The sequence below is a fragment of the Chroicocephalus ridibundus genome, chromosome Z (genome assembly GCF_963924245.1).
Source record: "Chroicocephalus ridibundus chromosome Z, bChrRid1.1, whole genome shotgun sequence".
Taxonomy (NCBI): Eukaryota; Metazoa; Chordata; class Aves; order Charadriiformes; family Laridae; genus Chroicocephalus; species Chroicocephalus ridibundus.
In genome coordinates, this window is record NC_086316.1 from 31,158,946 (window position 1) to 31,182,793 (window position 23,848).

Sequence of the window (23,848 nt, forward strand, 5' to 3'; positions counted from 1 at the left end):
TGCACACAGTCATGATAGAAACAAATTTATGAGGCTCCAAATCTGCCAGCCATATGAATGAAGAGCAGTACTTTGCTCTACAAAGCAGTTAGGCCAAAGGGCTTATTTTCACAAAATAAAGAGCTACTTAAAAAAAAGCAGTAGTACTAGCCAGGGCAATTTAGGGCAAGTATTTCACATGCTCCCAAGAAGCTTTTACTAAGGGTGAAGTCATAACATGAAACCATTTATCAATCTATTGAGTCATTCTGCTTTATGGGCTTTATGACAATACGTTGCAATCAGGGATTTCTCCAGTTTATAAGAGGAAGGCAGTCTACCACCTCCACAGCCCTTGAATACAAGCAAACACGCATAACACCAGTGCTTACACAAGCAGCATCTGTTGCTCTGCTTTCTCCTTAGCTGATGATCACTTTGCAGGTAACACCTGCTGCTATTGTTCCTATTCCTGTTTTCTAGTGTTCAGTCACACAATTTTTGTGTTTCTGCCTTGCCTGCAACTCTTCCTTATTGAAATAGACAGTGGTCTTCTAATGTTATACCTTGACAATGCAGATTATGGGTTTCCATTGCCTTGCACTCAAGTCAACAGGAACAGAGCTGACCCTGCACAGTGCAACGCTGGAAACCTTTATCTGTGACACATACTGCCCCACAGGATGACAGTATCATCAATAAATCCATACAACCCTTCTGGGCAGAGATTAACATGAATATAAGTTCTGATTCTCACAAAGACAGTAAAAGAACATGGAAACAGATCAGGAAAAGAACAGATCTTGTTAGGGGATTCACCAAATCCTCCTAGCAGTTTGTAATATTTCAATTTACACTGTATTTTTTCTGTGTAAGTTCTCCAAAGTGTTAAGCCACATTTCAGTGTAAAGGGCAAATACATACGTAAATCCAAACAAACAAAAAAGCCAACCACATAAATGCGAATAAATAGTCAAACACCACCACTTCTTTCTTGCAAGAGGAAAAATAGCTGTAAACTATTAGGAGCACAAAAAAACATTTTACAATGGCAATCTTATAACTTCAAGAAGAGATGGATACCACAAATCATTCAGTGTCCCCATCCTATGCAAAAAAGAGAGAAGTTGTACTGGTGATCAAAATTTGCTGTTTTGAGGCTACTTGTAAGAAAAACACCCCCAAAACAAAACATCATCACCCCACCTCCAAAAAAACCCCTCCGTGCTTTACCTCTAGTTACGTGACAATACAATGAAAACAGCATCCTTACAAATCAAAACATCACCCAACACAGAGAAATGTAGGGTACAAAAGACAGCATCTTCCAATGTCATCTCCGTAAGAAAGCCTTCTCTGTTGACTCACTGAGACTGACACAATCACCTTCTTACACTACTGCCCTGAGAGAGACACGCAAGCACTGAAGTGGTTGTTATGCTTTCTAATGACAACATAGTTGCCAAAGATGGGCCTACCTAAAATGGTCAGCACCTATTCCAGTTTAACTTCACTTCCATGAAAAGTACATCAAGCATCCAAAACACCTCCAGGATATACAGTTGAACACTCCAGATATGCTTGCTGCTACCAACACTGAACTAAAAGAGATGAGTCACAGAAATTTAAATATATTCACATCTTTTAATGAATGGATCAATCTAAAAGAACAAAAGAAATGTTCCAAGAAAGGCCCCTCAGGGAACAATTTCTGCAGGAAAAAAAAAGCATCAACAGAAGTTCCACTGGGCTGTTGTCCCAGAACAGTTCTATTCAGACATGCACTCTGCTATTACAATTCAGTACCCTTTTCTCCATTTTTACAGGCCTCAACAATTGGCAAGATGAGTTCTGCTAGCTCCTCAAATCTCCTTAATTCATCCTGCTCTATTTCCTATTCCAACCACAATATTCATCCACAGACAAGAACAGACCTTTTCTGCAACCATTTCAATTACACTAGCTTGCTGCATACCTACCGACCTACAAAACAAGTTCATAACAACGTGAGGCAATCTTTTGTCTGCCTTTCACCCTAGCCCTAATTCAATTTTGCATCCCCAGTGAATTAACTTGATTACAGCCCACATTGCAGGTTATTTATACACACCAACACAGGCAAAATGCAACTACACTATAACATGTGAGCCCAACTTAATATTGGCTCCAGCTGGACGTAACAGTGCCTGTCACATAGACCTGTGTTTCCTATTATTGGGAACAGTCTTTTATCTAGTCCTACATATCACCTGCGTCTTGCAGGCCTAGGCCACAGAGACATTGATTTATTCCCTTCTAAAAACCGAAAGTAAATGATGTTATAAGAACAGCCATCATTAGGAAGTTGGCTGCAGATCAAGTTAATGTAAATTACTTAAAACAGGTTATTCCTTCCTCAAGCAATGCTGAAAATGTTAACGCGATTATTATAACACCTGTACTCGTCTGACTAGCTCCCCAGTGGGTGGCTTCTATTATTGTCAAAGTGACTTAACCATTAACCCCGTTTAAAGATGATCAAGCTAATTGGGACAAATTCTGTCTTGGTTTCAGGCTGAAAGATAGATCTAGGTAACAGTTAACCTCATGAAATGTTTTTGTTAACAGTCATCATTTTATGTATTTTTAGGAAGAGTTCCTAAAGGCTGTAAAATTATCTTCAAAAGAAACTTGCACTTGAATTTTAACTTCACTAATCATGACTTTGAGCTCCTGGGATAAGCAAAAAAAGGAGTAAACGAACCATCCTTTCCAAATTCAAATATTGTCCTTCTGTATCTCTCAACACAACATTGCTACCAAAAGATTGCTAAAACACAGGAAAGACTCGGACAGCCACTGAAAATTATTCTCCACTTCTTAGTCAGTAATGGAACATTTTTTTTGAAAGCAATAAAACCCCAGCAGAATACATCACAAGATGTACTCTGCCTGTTGGATTAGTTTAAGCCAGCATTAGCAAAAATAAAAGCTCAGTTAGTAAGTCTTCGTTGCAGTGTTCCAGACAACTCTTCGACAAAAGGTAGTCTGAGAGCAGCTGGTCGAAATCTTTTGATAAGATTCTGACTCCAGAAGTGACTTGCTGAACCACAAAAATATTATTCACATCTCTCTTTTTCTTCAATAAAGTATTTCTATGCCAATTACTTTTTTCTTTAAATTTCTTTCTGCCATTTCTGAACTTATTTCTTATCTTTCACTCATTTCACACGTTTTTCTGGTGAAAAAGGAAAGAAGGGAAGACGGGAGACCAAAAATGTTGCAAGATGACTTCTGAAAATCTTTATCTCCCATCCTTAGTTTGCCAACAACCCAAGCAAAACAGCAACAACAAAAAAACACCTCTCAAACTTCTGGAAAAAAGGTATTTTTTTCTCTCTTCTACTACCCTCTCCACCCATCCCAGTCCCTTGACCATCTGCAGGTCTGAACCTTTTATTTATTATCGCCTACATTCGCCTCCCCTGTCAATGCAACTCATCTGGGAATGAAGATTTTTTTTCACCAGCTCTTTTCTCAATTGGCAGGAAGTGACACCCAAAACATGCCTCATAAGCTACCACTTAAAAAGCCTTAACACTTGCTGTGATACCACGCAACACCTATACTATGAGCCTGCATTTTCTCTAACAGTGTCCCTTCCTCTGCTAATTTCCAAATTTCTTCTGCATGCTCCTCTAGCACAAGGGGATTAACAGCTTTCAAAGAAAGCTCCTTTCAAAGAAAGCTCTCCTTCCTGCAGATGCAGCTTAATATCTGAAGGTACTTTTGGTGTCCTCTGTAGCAAGGACAAGAAGAATTATCATTCTTACTATCATTACATGTTCACATTTTAAGCTTAATCATGTGGTTTCACAGAAGTGCTCTACTAACAAGACAAAGGGGTGTTTTTCAGGAGCATGGATGGAATTAGATGATCCCTTTCCCACTTGCTATCAATGGAAGCTCTGCCTTTGAAAGTTTTCTAGAATTTAAATCTCTGCTAAGAAGTAAAGCCAGCACTGACATATCCCAAAGTCAACTGGTGACAGGACAAGTTAATGTAGTATGAATTGGTGAGGATCTAAAGCAGGTCACTTCCTATAACACCATATGTACTCTTGGTTTTGATGCAACTTCTGTTTCTTTCTTAATGATCAAATGAAGCTGCTTTTTGGGCAAGCCACCTGCTGTAATTTTTTTTTAATAAAAATATTAAGTGGCACCTTAGACAATTAAATTCTTGCTCTGAGGCACCTCTTACCATTAGAGTCCTCCACTTCTTCAGCAGCAGTGTGGTTCTTGGAGGTGTGGTGGGCGTGTGAGGCTGCAAGGTTGACAATGCGGGGTCTTGGTAGTGTCAGTGCTTTCCCATGCACTTTCAAGGAGTGCTCTTTCAGCTGGCTGATTGTCATGGTGGAAAATGAGCAGGAGGAACATTTGTAGGCATGTTCACCTGGGTGAGCGAAATACAGGCAAGTCATCAGCTCACAAAAGAAACAAAATGGGGCCCCCATACTTCTCTTACTGAACTTGGCAGTAAAATTCCCATGGACTCTTCATGGAATAACTGACCCCAAAGAGAACAAGCTATGCATGTCTCCTTGTTGGAGCAGTTGGGGTTCTGCAGGTACAGACACCTGTTTTGGACCAAAGTATCACTTTCTGACAACCGCAGATCCTTGTAAAGTGACCGATGCCAAAAAACAGAGACAAAACTCTTAGCATGCCTGTGTTGCATGGTATGAGAAGAAAACAACTCTGGGATGAAAATGGAGTCACTTAACAATAGCACTTGTGAATTTCTTTGGGAGCATCACAACTACAGAGGGTGAAGTAATAATCTGTTTCTGCATGCAGCACATCCAGCATCATTTTAATGAAGAAAGGACGACACTATAAAATGCTAACAAAGGTCCCTCCAAAGTGAAAATGGGGAGGGAACCATTTACATTTGGGGAAGGTTGCATTTTCCTTATGAAAAACCTGCCATTATGCAGGAGTAATCTTCATACAGCGGGTAACCAAGTCAAGGTTGGTCTACTACAAGAAGTGAACATGGCAATACCAAGAACAGTGCATATCCGTAAGGCTATGTGAAAGTGTGTTCTGAAAAAGCACTAAAAGAAGTGAAAGAACAGAAGTAATGAACAGTAGTGAATTTAATTTTGAATACATTCCAAGCCATAGAGACAGCAAACAAGGGGAAACAAATCCTGAGACAAGATTTGTTTTGCATTAAGCATGGAGGCAATTGGAACACAAAGTGAAACTGTCCCAACACAAACAATGTGATATTATACAGGTGCCAAGTTATTGTTTTGGAAGTGCCACTTCCACATACAAGAGTAACACTGGCCACATATAAGTTGTACTTAAAGTGCCAAAACTAATACAGGAGTGAAATATTCATGAATAGTAATAGAAGAAAAAGAGTTCTGGTAATGAACGAAGCAGAACATGTTTTCCATCTCTCAACAAATTTAGCAAACAAGGTTCTCAAACAGCATTGTTTCCAACACCGGAAATAAGCGAACGAAAAGAGAATGTGAAAACACACATATTACAGTGTCAGAGTAAGCACACCTGAAAAGATTTAGCAACCACCCTACATAAAAATAACTCCCGCCCCTCTCTTCCAGAAAAACTATGATAATCATGGGGACAAAATACAAACTCTTAAAAAGCCTCTTTTGGTACATCTGAAAAAGAACAGATCACTTAGAATCTGAAATGGTGAAACAATAAATTGTCCCACTTTTTTCAAATGGCATTCCTCACCTGCATATTATATCAGTTATATAATACCTTTTTACAAATAGAAAACATTTTTTGTATGGCGCGTACAAGTTGCTCAGTGGAACAGGATAATATAAGGACAAAAGAAACTCCAAGATATAAGACCAGTGAGATACAGATATAGACCTTCATGATTTGTCAGTATAAGAGATTCCTTGATGACAGGAACCAACCATTAACTTAAAAGCACCACAAGACATTAAAGGAAATAAAGGATGATTACATACTAAGCAGTCTAGACGCAACTAAAAAATATACCTGCTATTGAGCCACAATGGTTCAGGTGGACATCAGCATGAAAGGATGTGTTTGATTGCAGACGAAAGGCTGCAGTTTGGCTTAACAGAAGCCTTCTGTACTGTTTTGACTGCTAGTTTTGCATTTCGTAAAACAATTATATTAATACACATATAAATAAATAATCTAAAACTGTATGTGGTGGGTCTCAACACCCAATACATACTCAAAGCATTACGTTCCAGATTACGCTGAAACTGAGCAGGGCCCATACTCTGTCTTACAATCATCCACTTGTGCATGCAGCACACCCAATGTCATGACTAATGAAGCAAGGACACTAGAAAATGCTAATTAACGCCTCATAAAAATATAAGAAAAAAAAAGAACAGGTGAAAAAGTTCAGATGAAAACAACAGACAGTCCACTTAGAGATAGTGTAAACTGTTCTGCTCCATGCCAAAGGAGACGGCACATACTGAATGACAAACAAATGCCAGAAACACTGACTGGTACCAGCTGTTGGGCAAGAATGCGTTTTATAGTCCACTGAATTTTGACCCATTCCCAGAAAATGAGGGAGAGAGGCTGATTGAGTAAAAGACTTCAGGATTCATGGTTTTACTGGTTTTAAAGATCTCCAGGAGTCTTCAGAAAAAAATCAAGGGGATTAAAGTTTCCACTTCTAAATAACTAATAATGAGCTGATTGACAATAGAGGAAAAAAACGTAGCAAAAGTTCAGAGAACCACTGTGTTACTGAAAAACTGGGAAGTCTGAGATAAAGTCTTCGTAAAGCATTTGTTCAGTAGGATATATTCCTGAAGGATTTACTCAAAACACAACATAGCAAAGCTCTGACTGAAAAACATACAAGCAATTTTTCTGTGATGTGAATATTTGGTAGAAATGGACTGAGGCAGAAACGTATCATAAGCCTTTGGAAACCCTATTACACAAGGCATTGTGCAAGCACTATCTAGCAACCATAAAATTGTGTTCTTGTATGATGCAAAACTTGGTCCTTCAAAGATTGTCCACTATACAAGTTCAACAGCATGAATTCATAATAAATAAAACAGTGACTTACATGAGAAGCGTGAAGTAAATTTTACTTGCATGCTATCTTTGGCTTTAAAAATCTCACAGGTTCAAACAAGGTAACACAAAGTAGCCCAACTGTACAATAACATAAAGAAAACATTTTATGGATGGCGAAGATAAAGAACCATGTCACCTCTGTACAGGATATGGGACTCTGTAAAGTGGAACTGCTGCATACAGTTGGATTTCCTAGAAGGGACAGAATGCCATGGTCCCATACAACAGGAGGCTGGCAAAAGTTAAACTAATCCACGATACCCATCCAAGTACAGAAAAGGGAACCGGCACAAGCTCTGTGAAATCTGAAATCAATACAGGAAATGAAGTACACATGACCATCAATCCCTCCTACATTTCTGTAGATGAAAAGTGCCTTTGGATCAATGGTGACAATTTTTTTAATTTTTTTTTAATTCAGAAAACAGCTACAAATTTGTCCTGCCTTTTATCCCCCTTTTCCCATCTTCCTCCTCCACCCCAACCTAAGTATATGGCATAGTGTAAACAAATAATAAAGAAAGGAACATACTTCAAGCCCTTTTTTAACCTGTTCCAGGAGTTTCTACTTGCAAGTTTTAACAACTGGGATAGTTTGCAGTTTTTTTAGATTGGTCAATATTCTGTTACATGCATCAGAGTTCGTGTTTGTATTGAGTTCTGAGGGCTGATTTTTTGTCCTTTTAACCACAAATATGCAACTGTAGCCAGTGGAGCCACTGGTTTTTGACTCTAATTTTCTGATAACCTTTCAATGCATGATGCATGATGGTGCCAAGAGTCTAGGGTCAAGCAATAAAACTGAGGAAATTCTGAATCTCGCACTTTTTAGTAATCAAAGGTACAACACCAAATGATGTATCCTGTATGACACATCACCTTCCCAATTCCTGTTCACCAGAAGCATGTCTGTTTTCTTGCTTGTATGGATTCCTTATTGCAACACAGAGATTTGCAAGACAAATTTCCGTGTTTAATAATGGAATTGTGCCATTTTCAGTCTGCTTCACACAGACCTGACTCCCAAAGTTTGCAGTGTTTGGTTTTAACATGAAAGCCAGCGTAAGACTCTTCCAAAACCAAGGTGCAATCCACAGTCCTTTTCCCAGAATCAACTAACACACAAACATAAATGCAAACATAGCAGAGCAAAGCTCACTACCAATCCATTAAGACACCAATGATATAAGCAGACTGATTAAATTCTCTTGGAAACAAGCAGAAATAATAATTAAAAAAATCATTTATGTAAAACAGAAGAAAAGGAAGAAGCTCTTGAAGTATTCACCACTGTTTTAATTTCTTGTCCTTCCAAAAACATTAACCAAACTGCCACTGATTCCAACAGGTGCGTAGGCTGGCCAATCCTGATTTGCCTTTGAAAATCTTACCCAAATTTGGTGACAAAACACGTGATTCAAACCAGCATCTCTGGTCAGCAACAAGAATACTCGGGCCATTTCAGCTGCAGCACTGCAAAACTGAGAGGGAAAACTTACCAGCATGAGCCTTGAGTATATGGGTTTTCAGGCGGCTATTATAAGAGGACTTGAATGGGCACAGTTTGCAACGGAACGGCTTGTGGTGTCCATGATGGGTCTGCATATGACGATCCAGACTTGAAAAGAGAAAGACAGAAAAGGGAAACACAAAAGAGTAAATCATTTCAACTATTCCTTCAGATGCAAAGCAAAACACTTAACAGTAATAATAAATTAAATAAGAGGCAGACCAGGCCCAACTATCTTTTCTCATGGTCTCTCTTAAAATTCAATAGGTCTTCTTACAGAATAAAGTGCAATCTAATCGGAGGAAAAGGAGCAGAGCTGACACCAATTCTGTTATGCAGAAAGCAAGCCACTGAATAAACTTCTAGGGCAAGATGAGTATAAATAAAATTAGACCTGTCCCAGACTTAAAGGACCAGTTGAAAAAACAAGAAACAGACAAGAACAGTAAAATTATCATTACAGAGTTTTTCTCCTGGAAAACGTTTTTTTTGTGAAAATATGACCTCTTTTGTCCTGTTGATCGGGGGAGGGAGGGTGGGGAATAAAAATAATAATAAAAAAAACCCCAGTATTTTTGACCAGCTTTACTGAGGAAGCCTTCTTTTGGTTACAGCAGCAAAAGCAGATTAGAGATCCTTCTCTGGGGAGGGTGCCAGCAGGCTGCAGTTGATGAGTTCCAGGATTAAAAGGCAGCAGTTTCAGAAGTGGCAGTGTGGGAGATTCTGCATGAAGCTCCACAAGAGAAGAAGGGGTGGCATCAACCAGCCTCTACTTTCTTCAAGGAAACTGGAAGCTACAGACAGCCTGAACACTGTTGCGGGGGGGAGGAGGGGGGGATCAGAAACTGCTCTCTTTCCACAGTTTCTTGTAACAGCTCAGTAAAGTTTGGAAAGGAAAAAAGGATGTTTTCCACATTTTCTAACAGAAGATCAAATTCATTCTATCTGAGTCCTGCAGAACTCTGCAGTTCCTATGCTGTGGCTGACAGCCATGAATTCACAGTGTCCAGGTGGCAGGCAGGTAGTTTCAGCTCAGATTGTAAACATTTCCAATACAGCCTCTTCTTTGGACACATTCACACTTTGTGGTCTAGTCTTAGTTTGAGTCATCTTATGCATGGTGATGGAACAACAACAGGGCAGCTACAGGACACTGGAGGAGTGGCAATTCACCAAAACTACTCCTCACCTGCCACCTTAATTCTAGATGTATTTCAGGCTTATTTCCTTTTATTTTTCCTAAATCCTCCCGTTCTTTTCTTACTGAATATCAACACATAGATCAAGTAGCAGTTGTTCCAGCCCTCTCACACTACACAAGGTTGTCACAGGATCTTTAGTCCCACACTGTCAAGAGCTCGAGCCAGAAAATCCCTGTTTACAAGAGCTAACACTGAAGTCTGTGTATTCAAAGATCTGATGAGAGAAAAAAAGGACAAAAAAAAAAGAAAAGAACTTGTGTGTCCTCTCAGGGCCACTTCATACAAGCACAATTTAATAGAAATCCAGGATGGACTTTGTGGCAAGATAAAATGTACAGCTTTTTCAGAGAAATGGGGAAAAAGTCTCCTAAATGAGTAAGATATTGAAACAAAACTTGTTTTAAATAGCTGACAGGGAATGACCTTACTTAACAATTAGAGCAGACTGACAAAGATGTATATAATAAAGATGAAGCTATTATAAATATATACCTTAAGGTATTCTACACAATAATAATCAAAACTATATTCACAACCACATACTTTGACAGTAAAATAATTCCAAAGGCAGGTTTTTAAGTTTTGGTCAGATTTGGGAGAACAGTGGTTTGGTTTCTTTCACAGACTTTATCTCCCAAGAGAGTAATTGCATCAGAAAAAAATAAATAAAAGATGAAGCAGACAACTTCAACAACAGCAACACCTATTATCAAGTTAAGTGACACCTGTAGAGTTCTTCCCTGCCACCCACCACTTTCTAACTTACCTGTCCTTCTACTTGTAGGACATGACTTTATCCACTTCCTCAGTAGGAAACAAGAGTGACTAGAGACCAAACTCAACACAAGTCTGATTTCAGAAGCAAACCAGTTTGCTAGGCAAATAGCAGGTTGTGTAAGCTATGTGAGGTAGGGGCGTCCCCCACTGTCAGGCTTGCCAAAGCAGGGTGGGATATGTCCATGTAGAATGCATCTTTCCCCCAGTCCTTTTCCTGCCAGCTGCTCAATGACATGGAGCTTTTTAACAAGGCAGTCCAAACTGTGGCATAAATTCGCAACGCTGTGACACTAGGAGAAATCTCACTTTTTAACATAAGCAGTTTAAAAATGCTTTTTGTTATGCTTTCTCTCACATGTGCATTTGATTGCAAAACAGTAACATCTTCAAGGGTGCCAGACCACTGGAACAAGCTGCCCAGAGAGGTGGTGGAGTCTCTGTCTCTGGAGACATTCAAAACCCGCCTGGACGCGTTCCTGTCCAACCTGCTCTAGGTGACCCTGCTCTGGCAGGGGGGTTGGACTAGATGGTCCAAGGCCCAAGGTCCCTTCCAACCTCCACCATTCTGTGGTTCACCAGATTTAAGAGTGCTACTGGCAGTGCTATGAATGCCTAATCAAATGAGCATCTGGATTCTCTCTTCTTTTGTTAAAATGGTAAATAAGCAGCCCTCTCCCCAGAAATTAAAGAAAACTGGTACCTATGAATCACTCCAAGATGCCAGTGGAAAATTCCCCAAAAACCCCAGTTTTGGGGGGCATGCTATATATATATATGATTATGATTAAAATATTTTTAAAAACTACCCAGCTTAAGGTAAAGTCAACCTTAGGGATACAAATCATAAGAAACATGACTAGTAATGATGACAACATATTTTTCACATGCTATGTTAGACAAGGAAACAGGCTGAGGAAGTCACTAGTATACCACACTGGTGTGAACACAAAACATTTGTAAAATGAAATTGCATGCCATAATTAAGAAAAGAAAAAAATTAATTTTAAGGTAAACTTATGACAGTTATTTAACATTAGGAATGAAAACTCAATCATCAAAGAGTTGTAATAATTATAAACAAGGTAGTTATATGCAGCAGAAGTTCTATATGTATTAAAGATTAACAAGGAAAGTACTTTTCTCTCCTCTTCTTGGCTTATTAAGTCTCATGTATTTGACAAGGCTCCATAAGTGGTGGGCTTCACTGTTTGCCTACTGAAAGAAGTTTTATTCTTTTGCTTGCATGCTTTTCCCCTACTTGCAAAAAAAAAGGGCTTAAATAAATTCAAGAAGATATAAAGATGCAACCTTTTATAAACAGCCAGTCATAATGTTCAAGGCTTTTTTTTGTAGGATGGAAAGTACCTAAGTGCTGAGAAAAGTGTTGCTCAAGATCAAGGTGAGTGCGTTCTTCTTCAGTGTCAACCTACAGAACAGTAGTGCTAGTTTGTGCTTCGAGAACAAAAATAAAAGCCACAACTTACTTGTGCCTGAAAGCAGAGACAAAGGAGCAATACTGGCAGCTGTACTTGTCTTCCCGGGTAAACATGGCCAGAGCCAAGTGACTCCTCTCGTGAGATCGCAGACCCTGCATAGACATCAAAACCCGGTCACACTGGCTGCAGTGGTAGCCCCCAGGCCTGGTTTCATCTTCCAAGGATGCTCCAGATTCAGCTTCTGTAAATTCCACAATGCCAGGGTCTTTGGCTCCCTCACAACCCTCCATCAAAGTTGTGTTTGAAGAATCTTCAGCTTCCTGCTAAAAAACACATACCCCCCCAAAGCCATCAATTCTCTCTCCCTTCTGCCCCTCAGTCTTTCCCATGTGCTCATTATAATGCCTAGGTTTCCTACTGCATTATTTTTCTAAATATATCCCTACACAAACTCCACATCAATGGCTTTCTGAAAAAAGGGCCTACTCTTGGGAGGGAAAAATGTAATTACATCTAGTATATTCATACATGCATATGTAAAAAAAGAATCTCACTCCTTGATCAAATTTGTGCCAGATAATGCAAAAAGACAAGAAACCAAATCAACTGTCTTTCAATAGTCTTGATATGAATCTCCTAAACTTGATCAGATAAACACTAGTAACGTATAGAGCGTGCTAATTTTAGTTTATTTTGCTCTAGGTTACATTGTACCTACTCTGCAGACTAAATAACTAATCTAGTCTACAGCAGACTTCTCCCTAAGTGTCAAATTCACAAGAAAGAAGCCACTATGTTAAGACTCTAGAATCCTCTTAAAAAACCAAACAAACCAGAAAAAGTATCCTTTTTATTCCCCTTCCTAACTTCCTTTCCTTTCCCTTTTCTAACCAAAGCACGCGTGCATTTTTGGCGCAACTTTAATAACCTATAAGAGTATTTCCATCACATTCTTTCGGCCATGGATTTCAGCTTTTGTTCCCTGCTGCAAAATTTCTATTTATTCAAAAGAAAGCATTGACCCTACATAAACTTCATTTGAGAACCAGGGAGAAGAGGAAATGGTTTCTTAGGGAGGAAGCACCTGAATCTGTCAGTAGTACCAGTAAGATAAAGGAAGGTCACTGGTAGGGTAACGAAAGCTCTCTCAGGTAACATGAGTTAGGCTATGAAGGACTCAGCTTCCTCACAAGCAGACGATGTCATGAAAGCAGCACTCTTAGTCAGGCATTGAGACCTGCAGCATGAGTCTTTGCTGAGAGCTCACTGGAGCACGAGGAGGAATACACAGCTAGTTCCCACAGCCTGGCTGTACTTTCACTATCCCTGTTGATATCCAGGAAATCGGGCTGTGGAGCATGGCCTATCCTTGGAGATGTCCTAGAAGGCATCCCCTTTCATGGGGAGAAAGGAACACACATTTGCACCTAATCACCTGAATGGGACCACTGGCTCAGCTGGCCATTAAATGTTTTGTTTGGAGCCGTTGTGCACATATAATATGGAAAGGTGTACCATAAGCAACTTCGCACACTTGCACGTCCACGCTTCCTCTTCTTAAAGAAAAAAAAATTTAAAAAATGAAAAAAGAAAAAAAACAAACAAGCAGCTCTTTTAACTAAGCAGAAAAACAGCCCAGAATAGCTGAGAGAGCCTCCTGCTCATAAACCAAGTCTTTCGGTCATCAACGACATCAACTCCTTTGTGGCTGAGAAGAAATGAGAATTAAATAGTCTTCGTGCCCCTGGATCAAGAGTGGAAAAAAGTTAAAACATCTTAAAATAAAACAAATGCACTTCAGAAACATAGTGTTAGTGTTAGATTAAAACATCACACTGAACTGGAATACCCAGTTCAAAACCCATTCAACTTCACAACGGCCCTCCATAGACTTTCAACAAGGCTTTTATTTTAAACAATGTAAGCTGCAGTCGCCTTCAGTCATCGTTTTAAAATTCTTACCTTTACTGTAGCTGACACAGAAGAGACATTCCCATACTGGACATGCTTGCGGAGGTGATTACAGATGGCTCGAAGTGTTGGATGGACTTCCACGCAGAATTTGCATTTGTAGCCAACCACCTTCCTCTCCTTAAGTTTTGAAACATCTTCCAGGTGTCCAAAAGCCTGTTTGAGTACACAAGCATAAATCACTAAGTATGCTTTCTTAATCTCATTTTTAGGAACGCAGACCAGATTTAACACCTGAAGGGAAATTACGCTTGATGTATACGTCCTGTTTTGCAGAACTGCAAGGTCAATTTTTGTTGACATCTATTAATGCCTCCAGAATACGTGGACAAGACATCTGTGCAGGAGGGACTTTCAGTTTCTGCAGAACAGTGGTCCTCCAGAAGACCATTCAGTTTGGCATGAAACTGTGCTTTCATGACACCACAACTTCCCCAAGAGCCGTGGGAGCTTTTCCACAGCAAGTATATTTCAAAATTAAGTAGAAGGAAGGGGGTAAGTGAGCAAGAAAAAGAGCACAGTTTCATCTTCTGCTTATGAGGCACTTGCCCAAAGCTTCAGTCACCAGATAGATTCACGTCATGTTACTACTGAGTGCTTAATCAGAGAACATACTGAGAGAGAGAGAAGATTGAGAAGGAAAACTGATTTGTTATTCACAGGTACACTAAAGAGGGGGATGGGACATTTTGTAAAGAATCTGCAACAAAGTACATGGCAGCCTTGCTACAAAAGAACAAGTAACTGTCAGATACAGATGGCCTTCCAGAAGGGTGGGAGGAAGGAAAGAAGATAAAGAAAATACTGAAGGAAGCAGTAGGAAAGAGCAGGGCTTCCTACAGCACCTAGGGAGGGGTGGAGAATGGATAAGGAAATTAAAGCAGAATGTGTAATTGACTTATGGTGCTCACTGACATGCTGAGTCATTCATTAGCCTGTGGTCATTTGGCTGTCAAAGAGAACATGCAAGTGGGCATTAGTAATAGGCAGCCTCTTGGGGTGCAGAAAGAAGGGTAGTGTTTTTGCTTCCCTCCCCTGGCAAGGAGCGGGGAGCAGGGAAGAGACCAGACACACAAATCCTTACCCTCTCTTGTTTGAAATCTGCAAAAGCACCATCTGCGTATTTCTGCTTGCTCAAAAGCTGCTTCCTCCTCTCCTGACGTTTGGCACGCTTCTGGAATTCCTCGTTGTGACCATTCAAGTGTGCAGTCAGCTCTGCCGTGCTATGCAATTTCGTATCACAGTGCTTGCACTGGTAGACAGGGTTCTGAGAGCGGGTGCCACTTCCCAGTATGGTAAAGTCCCTCTTCAAATCCTTGCTGTGGTGGTCGGTGTAATGCATACACAGCAGCTCTGCTGTGCTGAAGGACAGCTTGAAACATTTTATGCACCTGAAGGGAAGCCACTCAATTTCCTGAGCCTCGGTCTCCACCTCAGGCTTTTCAAACTCATTCCTCTCCTCGGCTGGAGTTGGCTTTTCATGCTCATCGGCATACACAGCAGTGAAGTAACCCCCCAGCTTGCTCGCATGCTGCTTCTTAGGGAAAACACCAGGGTGACGCTTCATGTAGTGGGACACAATTCCCTTTTTGCTGAAGGACTGGAAGGAACAAAGCGAGCATTTCTTCTTCTCTACAGCCCTCCTCAGCTCCTCACTTAACTGAGGAGTGTCATCCTTGGGAGGAGACGGAATGATCACTTTATTGGGTTTGTCGCTTACCGTCCTGGAGGCTGCTAAGCAGTGAGTGTAGTAAGCATCAATGTCATGTCTTTTTTGGTAGTGTGCCGCAAGCCCTTTGCGGATAGGGTTGGTGTATGAACACAAAGCACATTTGAAGAGATTGTTCTTGCCCTCTGGCTGTGCCCGGACGTTGTTATGTTTGATGCGGTAGTGCCTGGCTATCCCCTTCCGGGTGGAACAGAAATATTTGCAGAGCTGACACCGGAACACTGTGTGAGACACTAAATGAGAACTGGAGAAATGAGGTGCTGGCATAGAGACTTCTCCAACATCCTCAGCAGCAATTTCTGGGGAGGCTTTGATTTCAGTCACCATGTCTGGCTCCACTGAGGCAGACATCTTTGGTGGTGACTGGGCAAAAACATCAAATTCAGGTTGATTGTGGTATTTCTCATAGTGAATTTTCAGCTTCTCAAGTGTTCCGTGGGTGTAAGGGCACAGTTTGCACCGATAAGCACCATAGCCTTGCTTGAAAATTCTACTTGTCTCTTCCACATCATTCTGAGCAATATCATTTGACTGCTCCACATCATGCACAAAGTCTTCAGCAGTGACCTTTATGGACGGGTGCCGTTTCTGGTAGTGTGTGAGAACACCATGAATACGTGTATTAATGTATGGGCAATGTCTGCACTTATATACAGCCCCTGGATTGATGTCTATATCCTGAGCAAAGTCTGCAGCTTTCACTTTCATGCCAGGATGCTTTTTGCCATAATGTGTCAGGAGGCCATGCAAGTTGTTATACTCAGACTGGCAAACTGTACACTGATAAGGAGTAGAGGAGATGGCAGGGTTTGCAGAAGCCAGCTGGACAGTTTTTTCCTGGGAAAGACTAGGATCCTCTGCACACTCTGCATCCTGATCCATCTGTGATGTTGTTATCTGGTCTTCAGAATCCATCCTGACCCCAGCTTCATCAGGCTGTGGGATGGATTTGTCAGCAGCATCTTTCTCCTTAATAATATCTAACAACACAGATTCATCTCCATTCATGGCCCAAGGGTGAAATGCTTGGTAGTGATTAGTAATATCCCAAATGGAAGATGCTTCAAAAATGCAGTCTCTGCATTTATAGGTCTTTATCTCTGTTGGCATGACTAAGGCAGGAGGGGAAGGATCAGGACCTGCCCAGAGTTTAGTTGCCATATACGTATAGTCAACATAATGCTCGGGATGTCTCCTTTGGTAATGCACAAGCAAACCACTTGGCTCTGTGTGTGAATAAATGCACCATTCACAGTGATAACCAGCTTCTATCAAGCCATCCAAAAATGCCCATCTCAGAATGGATGTGACTGTGGCCTTCAGAGTCGGGTGGTCTTTCTTAATATGCTTCCTCAATGCATAGAAGTAAGGTGATGTGTAGCTACACTGCCTGCATTTGAGGGCTCTCAGCTTTGACTTGTCCCGCTCAGTGCTGGAGGTGTGAGGAGGCACGCTGCCAGTCGATTTCTTCTGGCTGCGATCACAAAGGCTTCTAATGGTGGCTGTATGCTGCCTAATCACATCTGCGTTAGCTTTGAAGTCACGATGCTTCTTTTGATAATGAATGAGCACGCCTTTCACAGTCCGATTTCCATAATCACAGTGTTGGCAGAAGAACATTTCATTCTCGGGAGGATTCACGGAAGTCTCAGATCCACCCCGGCTCAACTGCTGCATTGACACTGGTGGCCTCTGAATACCAGGTGGCAACTCACCAGCCCTCATCATAGCTGCGGTGGGGGGTGCCTGTCTGATATATTTGGCAGTGACCTTTATCTCTGGGTGCCTTTTCTGGTAGTGGACAAGCACTCCCACAACTGAGCGGTTGCTGTATGAACAGTGTTTGCAATAGTAGAGTTCAGTAGTGAGGTCTGGAGGTGGTGGTGGAGGAGGTGGAGGTTGAGAAGCCAAGTTAGACAATTTTGGGGAGACGGGTGTCCCCAACTCAAAAGACATCTGAGCCAGAGCAGAGCCCCTGTCAACAGAGACTACACGCATGGTCTTCTGGATTCTGAAATATGATGCTTTTTCTTCGGGGTGCTTTTTCTGGTAATGCACTAGAACTGAATGCATGTTAGGGCTTGCAAATGAACACACGTCACAGTCATAAACAACCACAGTATTGACTGAAGGTTCCTTCTGATTTTCACATTCAGGACTAAAACTCTTGGCGGCACTTTTGTTAAAACCAGCTGGCACACCAGCCCCGCGAGCCACGGGGGTGGAGGTTGCCATAGTTTTTGGAGCAGAATTCAAGATCTCTCTCAGTGTCTGAGACTCTGTGTTCAGCCCTTCTTGCTGCTCAACAACGTAGCTTGAAAATATCATTGCATTGTTAATTTTCACTGTGGGATGCATTCTTTGGTAATGTGGCATCAGGCTTCTAACATTCGGGCTTGTATAAGAGCAGAAGCGGCAGCGGTAGATCAGATCAGAATGATCAAAGTTCAGTACGTTCATAGCTTCAGGGTGATGCTCTCCATAGTGCTGCTGCAGGTCTTCAAAGTTTGTGTAGTCAATGTAGCACTCAAGACACCGGTATACTGCGCTGTGATCATTGGGATCCAGGATATACCTAAAGCTAAATTTAATATAGGGGTGCATTCGCTGGTAGTGGGTGCTAACACTCCTGGCAGATTTGTTGCTGAAATCACAGTGTTTACAATAGTAAAGCCTGCCAGAATCATTAAACTCTGAATTCTCATTGTTCTGATCAGCACCATACATGTTTGGCTGGCTCCCCAGAACAGAAGCATTAGGGCTCTGATGGTCCTTCATGCTGACAGAAGAATAATAGTCTTCCTCATCTTCAGATAAAGTGAGCTCAATCTCTGCTCCATTGGTGGAATTGTAGTCATGCTGCATGCTTCTAAAGTTTGTCTCCTTCTGGGAATCATTAGCCTCCCTGCCCCACATTTGTTGGGGTGCGTAAGAACTGGAAACCTCTATCATTGGTTCCGTTTGCTCTTCTTCTCTGTCTAACTCCACTTCTATCTCCACCTCATTGTCCTCATCCTCTTCTTCATCATCCTCTACGTTAATCACAGCATCTTCTTGCTGTTTGTTTTGGTTGATTTTGCTCTGCAGGTTGCTCGCTATTTCATCAATTCTAGTTCTCTTTTTCACTGGAGACAGATCTAAAGGGAAGTCATTTGACACCTTCCGAGGGGCCTTCGCAACAAAGTTATTTTTAGATGAGAGCCCAAGGATGGAGGTCTGGCTCTTCTTCACTGTGCTGGCAGAGGGGTGAGCATCTGCCTCACTCTCTTGTGGTGTGTTTGATGGCGGTCCATCATATTTTGGCAAGTTGTCACAGAATGAATGCTTGTGCTGCTGATGAACTCTGAGGCCTTTCAAAGTTGTGGTGGAATAGTTGCACATTGTGCACTTGTACGGATGCTGTGAATGGGGCTGGGGTGACTGCTGTTGTTGCTGTTGCTGCTGTGGTTGCACTGGTTCCATCATCCCAGCTGACTTCCTGCCATTTATATTTCCACTCTCATAAGACACTGTGCTGTCATTCAAAGAAGAGGCGATGCTTTCTGTCTGAGAGTTCATAGTGTCCCAGTCTGATGTTGTTCCTGTATGACACTGCTTGTGAGCACCAAGCTTTAATGAACTCTTGCAGGTGAAAGGGCATTCATCACACTTGTACACAGCTGTCTTCCCAGACAGGTGGATGTTCTCAATGTGACGGGAAATGCTTCGGCGGTGCATCGTCAGGAAAGGGCAAAAGGGACACTGGAACCTGTTCATATACCTTCTAAAGGGAATCCCCTTTGTTTCCAATAGTTTGTTGCCATCAGATCCCATCAGCTGCTCTGCAGACATTCCTGAGGTCTGGTGATCCATGGAGTTCAAGCCATTCTCGCTGTCCATTTCATTTAGCTCTTCATCTGAGCTGGAGTCATTTAGCATACTGCTTGTTTCCAGGTCAGCAGAAGAATTTGTCATATCAGCAATTCCATAGCGGGATCTGTCAGACAAATTAACCATGCCCGAGTTGTGAGGTGACTTAGGCTTCATTTGAGGGTAAGACACAGAAGAAAACTTGGAAGATGTAGAAGAGTTAGACCTGATAAGGGAATTGCCCATAGAGCTCCTGAAGTTTGAGACGTTAGCATTTGACATTTCACGTCCTGTTGTATTCATGGAGATATAATTAGAGTTTGGAGAGGCATTCTGGGCACTCTTACTCTGTACATCAGGTGCACCGGTTCCATCTTGTTGCTGCCTCAGGCTTGACAATATTTTTACCATGCTGCGGTGCTTCTTCATCATGTGGTCACACCACCGCTCCCTTCGAGGTGTCTGGTAGCTGCACCATTCACAGCAAAAGTTGCCCCTAGACTTTGTCAGGGGCTTGACCATGGATTCCAAAATGCTCCTCTCCACCACCTCTGCAGGCAGCTCCTTGCAGGGTTCCTGCACTGGCACAGAAGCAGATGTTGATTCAGGCATAGCAGCGGCAGCAGGAGGAGTTGAACTCTCTTTCAGGTTGCTTTTGTGATACATTTTCTGGTGCTTAACAATCCGTGCACGCCTGGGTGACTTGTAGGTGCAGAACTGACAACTGAAAACTTTGCCAAACCCTTCATGCATCATGATGCTGTAATTTAGGGAACTAGCAGTTGGTGGCCCCACTGAGCTCCCCCCAGCCTGTGCTCCATGAACCTTGCGTGTGTGCTCTATGAGGAGGTTTTTGGAACGGAAGTAACGCACACAGAATTTGCACTGGAAAAACTTGTTGGTTGGTTTAGGATTTGGAGCCATGTGCTGACCATAGAAAGTCTGGCTCTGGCTATAGTAACTTCCAGTCCCCATCTGACTTGTTGCATTTTGCCCTAAAATGAGAATTAAGGTGTATATGTAAATAAACAAAATCAAGTAAAGAGGCTTTTTCTCCACCCACCCTGTATGCATAACAATGCAATCACGTCCTAAATAGAAAATAATCACACCAGGATTCCCTCACTTACTTATGGTGAGATCTACATATCTGACAATGGTCAGAAAAATGACCATTATGCATAGTGTCTACGTATATATGACTGTGGTGTACAGTTTGGGATAGGTAATTTATGAAATAATCTTATTGGGGGAAAAAAAAAGCTTGCACACTAACAAAGTTGAAAATTTTGAGGTGCTTCATAGTAGCAAAGAACAACCATGAAAATCTGAAAACCAAAAAGCAGTATGAAGAAATACATGAAAAGCAGCTAAGAAATAAAATCAACCTCCATGTTCGCATTGACAGAAAAAGCCATGGTCAGAACCAATACGGTTGAAGCTAGACATCTGCTTTGCTGACATAGCAATAAAGATAATCTGAGTTTTTTAAATCACTTTTAAAAGTAGAAACTAAAACACACTGAAATAAGCCACACATACAATAGGGGATTAGAGTTAAGATCAATCTTAGAGTTGAGATTTACCTGATATTTCATCTGCAATTGTAAATTCATCCTTTACAGAAGAAAATTCAACCTCAGTCTGGTTGCTAGCATTCATGGAACCAGACCTTGGCTGGCTAGGACTTTCCTCAGAGACATCAGTTGGCTGCAGAAAAGCAGTGTGGACATCCTGAATGTGAGCTTTTAGGTCTTCATAAGATGGAGCTCGAAAATCACAGCCGTCACACTGCAGCACCTCCATGGTTCAAGGATGACCTTTTACATTAGAAAATTCTGCAAGAAAAACAGAAGGAAGAGACAAGAGAGATGTTTTACAGCAATGCCATCGTAACAAATCCTGAAAATAGGTAACACCAAGCTTATGATGACTCAGTCATTTCCAGAGATTCTGCAAATACTGTGGCATAAATCTCAACTTTTGCTTACTATATTAAGAGGCATCAATTCAGATTCACATTAAGTGCTATCTAGGTAGCTCACAAGTTTCTAACTCAACACTACAAACAGTCAACTTTCTGACAAGCCACTATTGATTCAATGGACTTTGTCCTCTTGGCTTTTCCATTACACAGGATAGGACTTGTTCAGAAGTTGGTCTTATTCATTATATTTGTGTAATGAACAATGACTTTGTTCAGAAATTTACAATCAGAAGACAGTGGCTTCTGCCTTTAGGAGACCTACTCCAACCTTCCTGGAAATTGCCAAGTCTTGCCTGTTTCACTACCATAGATCAAAAGCCTTCACAGGAAGAAACCTGCCTTTCTTCTCAACATCCCATCAGTCCTGACATTCATGGAAAACCTAGGCATAACTGCAAGATGAGATTCAGTTACATGAACCCAAAGTGGAATGCTTTGCTCTGCCCTACTTCCACCAATCTTTGTAAGGGCATCTCCATTCTTTGTTAAAATGCTTACAGTTTAATTTTAGTCTATTCTGGGGACATGACCTTTGTGCATTAGTAGTCTGGGGGATGGAGAGGGCTGGAGGAAGAGAGGGACAGCAACTGGGAACAGGAATACTGCAGAAGTACAATGGAAAGAGGATTCACAAAGGCTCGAAGACATTGTGACTTCCTTGATTTATCCAAAAGCCCTTGAAGTACAAAGCAACACAAGATACAGTAACACGAAGTATGGTGGTTCAGCTTGTGACCAATTAATGCCGCAACAGAGAGCTGTATGTTTCTGCACCACCAGGAAGGAGGAGACACAAAGCACAAGTAAGACAAAAGCCTTAGACCTTCCTACCCTGTGCATAAGAGCAACCTTCTGATGTTAATACAGGAATTAGTTCTTTAAGCTTCCATGTGCTGCACTGGGAAAGGATGATAAATTGGGTGTTCCAGAGGTCCAAGACACAAAGGCACTGAAAATTCTATGTGTTTATTGTATGTGGAGTAAGCTACTTCCACACTGAGGAGAAAGCTCCAAAGCATTAGGGCATAGAAAGAAGAAAGTGTACTGCATCAGGATTTTATATGAAAGAATGCTGCTTCTGATAGCCTGCTAAAATAAACCTCTAGCAAGTCAAATTCTGGACAGTCTGAGCACGGAGGCTCTCAACATATTTACCTACACTACTCTGCAGGCTGCATTGTGTCCTTTCTCTCCCCCTACTCCCTCCCACCACCAATAGAGAAAATGAACGCTGCACCAGCTTCTTTTCAGCTAACAAAGTTACAATAATCGAGGATCCTCAAGCTTTTATGTGCAAGCACCAGACCAAATTGTGTGGAAGAGGTTGCTATCTGCTCTGGATCAAATTACAGCAGTGAGTGAAGCCCCACCCCACGTCTCCTTTAGCACAGTCCATTAGACCTGAAAACAAATTTTTCCATGGAGCAGACGACTCCTGCATTTAGAGCACTTCACAGAAAAGCAGATCATCCAGTTTTCACTACCCATCCCCCAAGCTTAGTCCTTTCATCTCAGCCAAACAAGCCACAGCTCTGCTGAATGTGTTTATCACACTTTCAAGAGATATGAGCCCCTGCGTCACTGAAGCTTTAAGACTCACTAAGCTGCCCTAGTCCTCTGAGCTTTGGGAGCAGCCATTTTAGCTCAGACAACTCCTGCACTCAGAGGCTCTGAGCTTCTCGCCTGTGCACAACATGGCCTCACTTATCTCAGCTTCATCTCAAGCACACCAGGCTTTTTCTTTTTTTTCCCATTTTTTTCCTCCTTCTCCTCGGGTGACGCTTGAAAAATCAGCATCCCCAGAACATCTCTCCCCTTCTCCTGCATGACCTGCCCCCCAAGTCACGTCGCTGCTGTCCCCCTGCACTGCCCAAACAGCACCTTCCCTCCCTGAGCAGATCGCCCCCAAGCATCTCCTAAGTTTGGTTCCCCTGTCCCATGGATGACAAATGTGACGGCTCATTCCAGAAACGGAGCATTACAGCATCAAGACACTGGCCCAAGCTGTCCTACAAGCAGGGGCAACAAGTCAGCTGAGCCTCCCAGGAGCAGGGCGGGGGGGGGGGGGGCGGGCGGGCAGGCGGGGGGCCTCCAGCCTGCCCTGTCCCTGGGGAGCCCTCCTGCTTGGCGCAGAAGACACACAACCCCACTCCCCTGCCAGATTCCAAAGTCTAATGACCTTTGTTAATCACCAGCCAGCCTGTCTGCATCAGCAAACCCTGCCAGCAGACACACCCTTCACACAAAGGCTGTAGCTATGCCTTTTAAGAGAGGTTCTCTGAAAGCTCCATT

The 23,848-nt window shown here is 41.9% G+C and overlaps 1 protein-coding gene across 6 annotated transcripts in view; it reads right to left on the reverse strand.

The window, feature by feature from the left end:
- Nucleotides 1-23,848, reverse strand: part of ZNF462 (zinc finger protein 462) — a 93,491-nt gene that overhangs the window by 31,430 nt on the left and 38,213 nt on the right. For 3 of the 6 annotated variants that reach the window (XM_063319510.1, XM_063319508.1, XM_063319509.1), the window contains exons 2-7: nucleotides 21,156-21,407; nucleotides 15,076-20,564; nucleotides 13,983-14,147; nucleotides 12,069-12,343; nucleotides 8,595-8,713; nucleotides 4,223-4,414 (exon numbers count right to left, since the gene is read on the reverse strand). In XM_063319510.1, the coding sequence (XP_063175580.1) occupies nucleotides 4,223-4,414; nucleotides 8,595-8,713; nucleotides 12,069-12,343; nucleotides 13,983-14,147; nucleotides 15,076-20,564; nucleotides 21,156-21,375 (6,460 nt within the window). In that variant the 5' untranslated portion in view covers nucleotides 21,376-21,407. The remainder of the gene's footprint in view (nucleotides 1-4,222; nucleotides 4,415-8,594; nucleotides 8,714-12,068; nucleotides 12,344-13,982; nucleotides 14,148-15,075; nucleotides 20,565-21,155; nucleotides 21,408-23,848) is intronic. The other 3 variants (XM_063319512.1, XM_063319514.1, XM_063319511.1) reach the window with 2 other exon arrangements.